Source organism: Rosa chinensis, chromosome 3 (genome assembly GCF_002994745.2).
Source record: "Rosa chinensis cultivar Old Blush chromosome 3, RchiOBHm-V2, whole genome shotgun sequence".
Taxonomy (NCBI): Eukaryota; Viridiplantae; Streptophyta; class Magnoliopsida; order Rosales; family Rosaceae; genus Rosa; species Rosa chinensis.
Genome location: NC_037090.1, coordinates 12,736,289 through 12,748,355, shown reverse-complemented (window position 1 = coordinate 12,748,355; position 12,067 = coordinate 12,736,289). Strand labels below are relative to the sequence as shown.

At 38.5% G+C, this 12,067-nt stretch overlaps 3 protein-coding genes and 1 long non-coding RNA gene across 4 annotated transcripts; 1 reads left to right on the top strand and 3 right to left on the bottom strand.

Moving 5' to 3' along the window:
- Nucleotides 1-237: 237 nt before the first annotated feature.
- On the bottom strand, nucleotides 238-1,027 carry LOC112191649. The gene is made up of 2 exons (XM_024331032.2): nucleotides 663-1,027; nucleotides 238-537 (listed from the first exon to the last, which is right to left on the bottom strand). Exons 1-2 carry the CDS (start codon nucleotides 917-919, stop codon nucleotides 396-398), a joined length of 399 nt encoding a protein of 132 aa, XP_024186800.1. The 5' UTR covers nucleotides 920-1,027; the 3' UTR covers nucleotides 238-395.
- A 1,219-nt stretch (nucleotides 1,028-2,246) lies between these two features.
- Nucleotides 2,247-4,042, bottom strand: LOC112191648 (probable E3 ubiquitin-protein ligase RHC2A). Its single transcript, XM_024331031.2, has one exon. The coding sequence runs from the start codon at nucleotides 3,770-3,772 to the stop codon at nucleotides 2,654-2,656; it is 1,119 nt and encodes a 372-aa protein (XP_024186799.1). The 5' UTR covers nucleotides 3,773-4,042; the 3' UTR covers nucleotides 2,247-2,653.
- Nucleotides 4,043-6,876: 2,834 nt separating this feature from the next.
- Nucleotides 6,877-8,033, top strand: LOC121052268. Its single transcript, XM_040516961.1, has 2 exons — nucleotides 6,877-7,546; nucleotides 8,011-8,033. The coding sequence occupies exons 1-2, from the start codon at nucleotides 6,877-6,879 to the stop codon at nucleotides 8,031-8,033; spliced, it is 693 nt and encodes a 230-aa protein (XP_040372895.1).
- A 447-nt stretch (nucleotides 8,034-8,480) lies between these two features.
- LOC121052051 lies at nucleotides 8,481-10,494 on the bottom strand. Its single transcript, XR_005807855.1, has 4 exons — nucleotides 10,356-10,494; nucleotides 9,336-9,387; nucleotides 8,955-9,217; nucleotides 8,481-8,852 (listed from the first exon to the last, which is right to left on the bottom strand). It is a non-coding gene; the product is annotated as an uncharacterized LOC121052051 (long non-coding RNA).
- Nucleotides 10,495-12,067: the final 1,573 nt, after the last annotated feature.

The following is a 12,067-nucleotide window of genomic DNA, read 5'->3' as shown; positions in this document are numbered from 1 at the left end:
TGTAACGAAATAATCTACCTTTCTATTGAACTAAGTTTACTTAGTGTACCAATAAATCGATGAATAGTACAATTTCCCTCATTGCAAATCATTTTCCGATAGCATCATCAACTATCTAAACAGTCAACATAGCAAATTGCGGCATTATTCTTGTGATGCAAATTGGTAGAGGTGGTAGGTTACAAGCCAACTTTAACAACACTCTTAGCTCGTGACAATTCGAGCAAAGCTCTGCTCTGAATAAAAGTACTGCTGCATCCTTTTAATTATCAGAGTGGAAATATGGCAAAGCCTTATGCACAGAAATAAATTCGATCATGTAAAAGTTACACTTATAGACCAGTAAGGAAGTAGAAAGGTTTAAAGGAATGAAAGGAGAAGAGAGATCTGACTCTCTAAGATTTGTCAACTTGGTTGAGCTTGCCCAGGCCATTGCAATTAGCACACACAATCTGAGCCTGGTCTTTCCGTGCTGCATTGGCTCTCAAGGCCACCCCCGACTTCCGAACGAACCCTGCCCCATCGCATTCAGGACATCTAGAACACAACAGAAAACACAGCATCCAAGAATGAAGCTTCAATTTTCCAAATTTCGGTTTTGAAGAAGCATAAAAGGAAATCATGTTTAGCAATGAAATTATGAGAGATGGTATGGTAATTACGTGTCCTTGCGGGAGAAGAGGATTGGGAAGGCAGTTCCAACCAGAGCCACAAGAGCAGCACCACCAATCAAGTATGGTGTGCTATCGGCGGATACATCTCCAACCGCTGCAACTACCGTCAATGCTCGCTTCTTGTTCTTCTCAGTCCTCTTCCATAATAGAGCTCTTGACCCCGCTAAGGGGTTACCAACTAACGTTGGTTGCTTCAGTGTTTCTGCGGAAAGCATAGTCAGAGGTGAAGAAGACATTGAAGCCATTTCAAAGAAATCTGTTTGTTTTCAATTTCTGGGGTAGGAGAGCAAATCGATCAGGGGTTGAATTGGGTTTTAAAATGACACGGTTATGGTTTGTATTCAGCAACCCACAGATATTTTTTTCCTTCCAAATGGATAGGGTCATGAGGCCACATCAGTACTCAAAAGATTTCTGTGGTTTCAAAGATAAGGCTTGGGTCCCAAGTCCTAATTGAGTCAACATCTACTTGCCACTGTGCCTTGTTCAGTTCTTTGGGACCTAGACACCCCGTAGGAGCTGGCTGGGGCAATAACTAGTGCAGAAAAATGACCGAGGCGAAAACTTTTCAAGAAAGTGACTGTCAACATACACTAGCATCAACGTAACCATCACACTATGATCAAACAAAGAACATTTGAAATTTCCTATACATGGTTTAGCTGCGTGAATAGACCTTAAATTGTTCGAGCAAATTTCCACATTCCATGCAAAGACAAATGCTTGGAGTGATGAATTATCAAGCCGCACCCCCAGAACAATGAAGTCTCCCATACATGGTTTGGCTGCTTGAATAGACCTTTAATAGTTCGAGCAAATAATTTCCGCATTCCATGCAAAAACAAATGCTTGGATTGATGAATTATCAAGCTGCACCCCCAGAATCTATCCTCTAGACCATATGATCCAGAGCAGTACATTTTATTCACTTTATTGCTTCATCTAACAATCCAGAAGATCTTCCTAAAAAACAACACTATAGGGGCAGCAATAACAAGGAAGCTGCTTCATCTTAGCTAAGAAGATATTCCTGATATGACATTACTCGAGTGGCAGCAATATAAAGGAAGCAAAGCAACAAACCTTTGCTTCATCTTAGCCATGAAGGTATTCTTGAGATGACATTACCCAATCAGCAGAAGTGATTGAAAAAACTTTTGTCACATTGTTCCAGAGTCACCCACACTACCAAAGCAATTACGTAGAAGATAAAAAGAACACCTTTATAAAAGGAACAAACTTGACCACTAAATCCTTTATGGTTATCAATGAACTTGCAACTAGCAACCAATGGTTTTATAAAGAGAATGCACAACAATAACCTAGCTAAATAATTGCACAAAACTCGATTCGAAGAATGATTATTTTGTTTTGTTTCAGATGAAGATGCAATTTCACATGCACCTATAAGAACATGAACGATGCAGAGCAATTTAGATATCACTATAAGTGAGATTCTCGAATCAAACATTGCTAAATGGAAATATCACACCATTAAATGACACAAAGATGCAGAGCATTTTAGATCACTGTAAGTAAGAGATTGGCATCTCGAAATAAACATCGCAGCAATGAAGAGAGAAATTAATCACTTTAGATTGAATAAGAACAATTCTAATACAACAACAGACCAAAAGCAGCAATCAGCTTCTAAGTTAATTCACTGCTAGTCTGCAACAAGAGAGAGGCCTTAAAACCTAACAATGATACGAACACCAACACAAAGGCTTCTACAATGCCAACCGCAAAGCTCCTAACACCTTAAGCTTACTTACTTCTCCTCCTTCCACATCTTCGAAAAGTCGAAAACTAGTCCTACCAATTCAAAATTTCCATCTCATCAACAGTCACAATTCATAGATTCTTCGGTCTTAGTGACCTGTATTGCTATTTACAGCAAATAAACCATAAATGTACAGACATTACCAGAATTCCAATCAAACGCATAACCAAAACTAATAAGAGAAGCTAAACCTCCATCAGTTCTCATCATCTTCAAAAGCCCAGCCCTGATTCCGCCGCCGTGAAGATCTACTGAACACACTACTGCTCCGACTTCTTCTTGCTAAACGAGACTCCGAGCTCGACCTTGAAGATGAGCTCCTAAGCCTCCCAAAAAAGGAGAAGAAACTTCGAAAAGCTCTAGCAAAACCACCACTCTCCCTTGTTCTTCTTCCACTCGAAGCCAACGAAATCATCCTCGGAGCACCACCAGCAGTGTTGAACCCACCGTCCATCTCAGTGTACACCACCGGAAGCTCACGCTCCGCCGCTCTTCTTCCTCCGGTGAACCTCCCCACAGCGAATCCGCCTCCCGGTAACCTCCATATAGTCAATCCCACAGTCTCTTCCTCTCCGATCAGAGCAGTCTCCAGTGAGGGCCTGCCACTCCCACCGCCGCCGCGTACGTCACTCGGCAGCTGATGACGACACACCGGGCACGAATTCCGAATCGAAAGCCAAGGAAAGATACAATCATTATGGTAAATGTGCTTACAGGGCATCTCACGCGCCTCCGAATCAAGCTCAAACGCCTCCTTACACACCGCGCAGTGCGACTCCGTCGTGACGTGGCTGTCCTCGATTTTGATCACCGGCATCGACTCGATCGCGGCTTTCGACGCCGGCGGGTGGTCCAATCTTCCGACCCCGTTCTCCAATTGGGTCAACTGGTGGAGCAACCGGTCGAAACCCGACCCCATCAAGAAATCCGACATGCTCGACGGCAGCGGCCGAAGCCCCAACCCCGCTCCGTCGTCGTAGTACAGCTCAAAAGTCCCCGGGTCGGTTTCCGTAGCCGGGGCTCCGGAATCCGGCGGGCCGCGGAGCACGATCACCGGGTTGAAAGGGGATCGGTCGCGGCTGCTCCTCTGGCTCCGCCGCAGCCTGGGGCTCGGGCTCTGCGATATCGGCGTGCTGTCGAGGAACATCGCGGCGGCCGGAAATGGGTGGTTGAGAGGGGATCGGGTCGGGGTCTGGATCTCCTCGATGAACCCGGCGCCGCAGTCGGGGCAAAAGATCGAGTCTTGGGCCCGGACCCGGACCCGAATCATGCGGCTGCACGTGTAGCACCAGTAGGAGGCGCCCATGGAGGCCATCGGAGATGAGCTAATCCCTAATTTCACAAAACGGGGCTGAATTGGGGGAAGAGGGAAAAGAGGCCAAAGACTGTTGCTTTATGGAGGAATTGAATCCGGTGAAGTTAAATTAGAGCTCGGAAATCAAGAACGAATTGGAATCCAATGGGGGTGGAGCTGAGATCGTACTGTGAGATTTTGAACCCTAGTGAAGCCAGAGAGAGAGAGAGAGAGAGAGAGAGAGAGGAAAGTAAAAAAGAACAAGAGCAGAGCTTTTTTATGAGGGCGATTGAAGGGAGCGCGTTGTTCGTTAAAGCGTGGTGCTTACAAAAAAAACAGGAAAATAATTAAAAAAATAAAAATAAAAATAACGAGGTACGTGGTACGCAATCGCACACGTATCGAATGCGAGGATGAAACGAAGTGTCGTCGAATCTAAGATTTGAATTTGAAAAAGTTGGGTTTGACTGCTATGGTGAATAGCGGAGGAGGATGGACGACATGTCGTTGTGGGGGGATCGGGAATAATAGCGGGGGGTGATACTTTACAGCTGAGTGAAGGCTTTTTGGAGTGAGGACTGGTACTAGTAGACTAGTGGACGACCTACCTAATGAAGTAATGAGAAGACAGCATTTTATGGGAGACAGAATATTCCACGTTTTGGCCGCTATTTTTGTTTTTTATTGTTTCTATTTTGGGAGCTAAATCATTGGGGGAGTGACATGGCCCAAGAGAGAAAATAGAAAGTTAGGAACTCATTGACTAACTTCAGGTTTGGCCCAAAAGCCAATTAGGAAGAGCGGTGAGATTAGCAAATGTAATTCACACTCTAATCTCCTTTTTTTTTTTGTTGATTGTCTTATAAAAAAAAAAATTAAGTTAATAGATAAAATTGCAGTTAAAAAAAGAAAAAAAAAAATACGGATTGTAAAATGTGGAGTATAAATTTCAGTGTTATTTTCTAATCAACCAAGTATCAGTATCAATAGAATCTGTTGTGGAAGACGGTTAGATCTATATATTTTGATGAATGGTACCATCCAAATCTTCGTGAAGAACATATGCATTCTCCTATAAGATGAATGAGACTTTCAGATATGTGCTTAATGAGGGAGTACATGAAAGATGATTCTCCAAAAAGTACAAAAATTCTTTTATATATGTAAAACAACCAAGGTTCGTAATTTAGGATTTCAATGAAAAGTTCAGAATTTCAGGTTTATAGAAAATCTGATGAAAAACCAAATGTCAATTTAAATTTCAGTAAATATTGACAACCAAAAGTTAGTTTGGATAATATTTTGCATATGTTTTACAAGAAAGAGAGATGCTCTAATGAGGACCTTCAAAATGAGGAATTCATGAAGACTTTCTTATAAACAGGTGTGAAATCTATTTTTCAATTATATTTCAGTAAATCAACCGTTAGATGATCTTAACAATATTTTTCATATTAATAACAAGTCCATTTATTAAAGTCATGATCAAGACTTGATTTAGATCTTTTATTTCTATTGTCCTTTGCTGCTGCTTCTTTAACTTGCAATCTTGGCAACTTCAATGCCAAGTGCCTTCCTTTCAGATAGCATCTTCTTGGCTTGGCTCAGATAATCCTCATAGGTGACTTTCTTAAATTTCAACGGAAGGGACCCCGGTGACTTGAGAACCATTTGATGAAGGGGTTCAATTTCCGCATTTGGATGTGCTAAATAATAGGTTGCATAAGAGATCCTCGCCTTGCTATCGTTTGTTACAACTCTGTGTTCAATGCTCTTGTACTTCCCATTACTCCATATCTGTCATATCGCACAATCGTAAGCATAAGGAGCGTAATGGAAGATGATGTACCTCAATAATATCTCCAACATTCACAACATCATGAGTTGGCTTGATCGGTACCCATTTTCCGTTGTGTTTGAATTGTAAGTCCCATTACATCATCTTGTTACATAACTATGGCTAAGCTCGTTTTGTCTGTGTGTGCTTTTAGACCAAGTACTTTGTCATGCATTGAGCACTGAGGATAGTAGGCCGCAGATAGAGGTCGGAGCAACTCTTGATGCAGTCCGAGAAGAGCATCCTTCTCCATCCCCATGATTAAAGATTGAAACCTCAGAAGCTCCTCTCCAACTCTTCTAACTTCACTAGAGTATGTCTCAATAGCCTCCCTTCACCATTTATATATAAACAATTAAGTTTTAAGTCAACCAGTGTTTCATAACCTTTTTGTGACAAAGGTTGTATTCCTCATGCATTGAAGGTGCCGATCATCCTTAGCAAAACAAATATGGTGCATGTTGTCTCACAAAAGAAATTAAAACTGCTTCAAAATCAAAATCTACAATTCATTCCTCATTGGTCTTATCCCGATTCTCAAGTCGAAAGTTTAGTAAGAATTATTGCTACCTCACTGAAGCAAAACATGAAGCACATAGATAGACATGTCATGCGGCTCGCGTCTATGTAAGAGATATACAATATGTGTGTGTGAGATAGAGTTTAAATGTGTACTAAAGTGATGAATGAAATTATTTTGAGGTATTGTTTGTATAATTTTTTTTTTCTTCAATTGTAAAAAATAAATCTTAAAATTTAGGTTACTGATGTAAATATTATTTCTTATGTGGTTGTTCACGTTATTAGTTAGGGACCTACATATAATATCTTAATAGTCTGAACACTTTTCATGTAAACCTTACCTCTATATAAGGGAGGCCTCTGAGACTGAATAATATACTTCTTCATTTTCCCCTCATCTCTCTTTATACATTTCTTACTCTCTACGTACACCCTCTACAAAATAAGTCAATACTTTATAACACATTATTAACACGCTCTATTCTTTTATTTAACACTCTATGATGACCCACGAGTCCTTATGGTGCAACTTTGTTGCTTCTAACCATTATGCAAGATCTATGAGTCTTATACTTCAGTTTACTTTTTCAGCAATTTTTACATTTACTGTGTAATATATATATATATATATTATATATATATATATATGGTTTCATATGATCTTTAACATGTCCCTATATATATATGATATACTTTCTTAACATAATGGATATATGTTTGCTGTTTCATTACTTATCGCATATTTAATATGTATATAAATAAGGCCATGATTTTTCTACACTACCATCTCCATCAGGGATTGAAGGATGAGTACTTAACTGTCAAAGACCCACTTGAGCTATGGACAGGCTTGGCAGATAGATTCGCTCATCAAAAGACTGCTGTGCTCCCTATGGCACGTTATGAATGGACGCATCTGCGCCTTCAAGATTACAGTTTTGTGATAGATTACAATTCTGCCATGTTCAGGATCACCTCCCAGATGAATCTTTATGGAGAAACTGTCACTCAGGCCCTGATGCTTGAAAAGACCTTCTCCACCTTTCATGCCTCAAATATGGTCTTACAGCAACAATACCGAGAAAGAGGATTCACCAAATACTCTGATCTCATCTCTTGTCTTCTAGTGGCTGAGCAAAACAATGAGCTCTTAATGAAGAACCATCAGTCTCGCCCTACAGGATCACATCCATTCCTTGAAGCGAATGTTATTTTTACTAGTGGTCATGGACGTGGTGGAAGGCATAACAAAGCCCATAAATGTGGCTGTAGACATGATCAGGGTCGACAAAATGGTCAAACTCATGGGGGCTACAACCAGCAGTTGGGTCCAAGGAACAATGCCAAGATTACTAAAGGAAATGGTCAGATGATCAAAACTCATAAAAATGAAGACAATGTTTGTCTTAGATGTGGTGGTAAAGACTATTGGGCTCGTACTTGTCGTGCAGAAGACCATTTGGTAGCACTCTATAAAGCTTTCCTGAAAAATAGAAAAATGTGGAGACAAACTACATTCACTATGCCAAAAAGGCCTTCAGACGACAGAACTGTTCTGTCGTCTGAACGAACAAAAATATGTCGTCTAGTACGGTGTCGTCTCTTGGGGGCATCAGACGACATAAAAAAATAAAAGTCTTGTGTTGTCTGATGAGTTTTGCATTTTGGGAACATTGTGATCTGTATCTTTAAAAGCACTCAAACAACATTTTTGTATTGTCTGATAAACAAAACAACCACAGACTTTTGTAAATACTATTGTGTCTTCTAGCATACAACAACAATTAAATGTTGTGCAAATTGACTTTAAACAACAATTATCTGTGGTCATAAAGTGCATCAGAGGACAATTAAGTGTCGTTCTATGGTAGATTTATATGACATTTAAGTGTTATGTAAGGTTTTGAAATTGTACTTATGTGATGTTGGGAAATGGTTTAGACAATAGATATCATATTATTTCTGTTATGTCAGTCTCATTACAACGACAATTTACTGTCGTTTGAGGTTATTAAGACGACAAATATTTGTGGTCTGAATATAAAAAGGACCACTAATAGTACGTGTTTTATATTGTCTGTGATCAAGTCCAACCACACTTATTTGTTGTTGTTATACTCTTTAGCCAACAATTCCATCTAACTTATGTTGTTGTTTTGCCATTTAGACTACAATTTTCTGTCGTCCCACTGCCAAAAAGACAATAGACTTCTAATTGGTTTTTGTGTTGCTTTTGTGCAGCTGCAACCACACATTAGTGTGCTTTTGTTGTAGCTTGCAATTTGAGATAACATATATTAGTAGTCCTCTGTTACAATTGGTATGCATGCATTTTGGAAATTAAAATTGCCCATTCATGAAACCATAAAATCCACATCCAAAATCATTCATTGCAATTTCCATTAATCCACCATTGTCTCATGTATACAAACCTAATCATGAACATCAGTTCAAAATAACCCATATCCACTAATCTGGATCTGCAGACAAGTTCAAATGCTTAATGAATGAAAAATTTCTACTAGACACAAGTTAATAAAGGAACTAGCTAGGTGTACTGCTGTACCAGTTTCACAATCTGATCATGAATGGAATCACCCGAATCATAGAAGTGGTCACAGAAAACAGAATGGCCAGTGAGCCTGCAGAGACACAAACCTGCTGACCCATTGGCGCTCCACCATAAACAGCAACCACCTTTGCTCCATTCTAATAAGCAAACTTCTTAGCTTCCTTATATATCTGGCACAGAAAACATTTTATAGCATCAAGTTCCTTTCGTATATGCGCAATCTTTCAATCTCATAGTAGATGATATTCATTCACAAAGAACACACTACGTACCAAGAATAGCTTTGATAACAAAAAGGTGCAGTAAGATTCCTTGATATCACTTAACAAGCTGCCTTAAACATTACCTACCCTTACGACTAAAAGAACAGACAAAAAGAGTGTTGTATACTCTGCAAAGTACAAGCTTGTGTGTCTCAAAAGCTTTAGTCCTACAAACGATATCTTGATGCTAAGGTTGCACATATTTCTGAGTTCCTGCCAAATCACACCTTTTTGATAATCTAAACAATATCCTCATCTTCGAGCAGATGCTCCTGTTGCCAAACCAACACAAAACATGCATTTGATTGACACAAGGAATATTTATTAATTTTAATAAATTAAGCACAAGCAAACGAAAGAGATAACATGCTGGATTCAGAAAAAATTAACCTTTCCAACTCTTTAGGGCTTGTGTTTTGCGCTAGACCCCCAAACCAGAGCACTGCAACAAAAAGTGTGATGTTAACTTTCATGACTAAAGATGGGGTATATTGATAGTCCCTAACCAAAACTCTGTCAGTTTTAATGTTCTTATTACCATTTTGGATACCTAATAGTGATAGTCCTCAATGACTTCAAACCATACCTTCTATTTAGTATCATTTTATTAATTAAGAGAGAAGTTTGACTACCATAGTCTAAGCGGATATTGTATTAATAGTAATCTGGTACCGCAAAATCGACCATCAATATATAGGTTATTATGGTTATGAACCAAAAGATAACAACAGAAATGAGGCCACTTTGAACTTTTGCATACGATATGAATTACTTGTTGCTTATACCAAATGAGAATTACTAACATGATTAGATCCTAGGCCTGACTCCCCATGGAATAGCTAGGCAGAAGCCAAATTAAGGCCATATAACTATCTAGTGAGATCATATAAGCATGTATTTTTGAAAAGTTGAAGAACTGAAGACCACTTGAAAATAGGAAGGTCTAGAAATATACATATTGACAACAGAAGATTTCAACGTTATTGGAAAAGAATCCAAGCAACTTAAAGTGACCACTAACAAGTACTAGAATCGGATTGAAACTCAGAAACCACAACAATACAGAGATCCTAACTTTGTGCTCAAATGTAGACCTTCTGCTCAGTTTATTAAAGAATCATGCCAACTGGTGAAGGGTTGCATTTAACTGTGCAGAAAAACAAATGGAAATATCCATTTCCATAAACCCACAAACCTACAACCCCAACTTAATTAACAACAATAACTAGGATGCCCCACAATCTATCACAAGAAATACCTATCAACTTATAAGCATTAATCATATGAAATGCAACCTGCTTTAAATTCAGAAACCAATTGGCAATCAAAATAACAGGAACTATAATAATAAACAAGCAGTCAACCCAAAATTTCAAAACTAGAATGAGAAATGATTATAAAAGAAGCGACCTGAAAGACGGGGATGGTCAAGGATTCATAGCAAATAGGACAATCAAGCACATCCAGGTCGGTCAAGGTGATGGAAATAGACCTAACTGTGGTGGAAGCAAGAGCAGTTTCTTGAGTTGCCGAGGCGATTAGTAAATCAACAAGAAGTTAGACTTGACTGAAACGAATAACGTATGCATGCAATGGTTATGTTTGTTTCCAAACAATAAGTTTAGTTTTTGCATGAAGGTTTTAGTATATCATGAATTATTGGTGACAGCTAATGGGGAAGAATAGTGCCTCTACAAACTAAATTACAGAAAACCATATGCATGTACACTTCCAGTAAACCAAGCATTCAAATACCATATATAATTATCCTGTGTTCAAAGCAATTAAAACTTGATGTTTATTAGTAATGATATCCTCTGTTCAAAGCACTCAAAACTTGATGGTTATTAGATATGTACTCTCTCGCTTTCTGAACCACACACACGCAAGCAAACATACTCATTTTTGTGGGGGTTGAATCCCAAACTAATACCCATTAACAGGGTACATTCACTGTTGGATAGCTTCAAGCCATGCTTTTCCCAAATAATCTGCTCTTTGAAAGAAAGGGAAAAAAAAAATATAGTGGTGGAAAGGTATCCTAGTTGAAAAAAGTTTTTATGGTTTCTTGAACAGGAAAGACTTTTCCTGTGTAACACTTTTGGAAGAAAATTAGCATTTCCTTAGTTTCTTCCAGCAATGTTATGACATATAGTCAAATAAAAATACCAGAAAACTTTTTCATCACCATAACTGAAGCACAGTGAAGAAATTAAGTTCTAAAATGTAATATTCAAAAATCTACTAAACAACATTTTCATCAAAACAAACAAGGAAACAGCAAAGCAGTTCATCAAGTCCTTAGACATACAAACAATAAACCTGATCCTTGATTGATATTTGAACTTCTGTTATACATCCCACAATAACTGAGCTTAACTGAGCTTAAAATCGGTGAAAGCTGAAAAGTTAAGCGCAGTTATTGTGGGATGTATATATCACCAGCAGAATTCTAGCTAGTTTAATGCACCATGCATTGTAGCTAACATTAATTGGAGTGGCTCTTAGTACTTTTAACAACAACAGAAGAGCATCAAACCACCTTTTTCCAATTTCCCTTAGGACCCCAATCCTGCAATATATGCTGATAAAGAGATGATACTGAATTGTAGATGCTCCTGCAAATACAATGTAGTTGTAAGCTGAGTAGTGAGAAGTTGATATGGAATTGACAAAGCATCTTCAATTCCCCAATCTAAACGTTAGACTAATATGCAAATAACCCATGATTTCTAGTTGAAGACCCAATTAGCATCTTTAATGAAAACCCAGATAAGCTCAGCCAAAACAACAAATCAATGCAAAAGTGCAGTAAACATTAAAGCATACAGTTCCAATTACAAGAACAATCTTCCAGCTACAACCAAACCGAAAAAGATTGTCAACAAAATCAAACAGTGCGCCTTAGCTAAACTAGAACATAACTGACATATGCAGGATACTAAGGTTTTCTTGGAAAAAAGAAAAAAGAAAAAAAAGGTTCATTCTTATAGACCATAAAATTCTGTTTAGATGAAAATTATAGCAGAATCACAACTAGAAAAGCTCTGATCCTAAATCTACTAAACATACAATGTGGGACAGTGAGATATATATATATATATATTTTTTTTTTTTTCAAA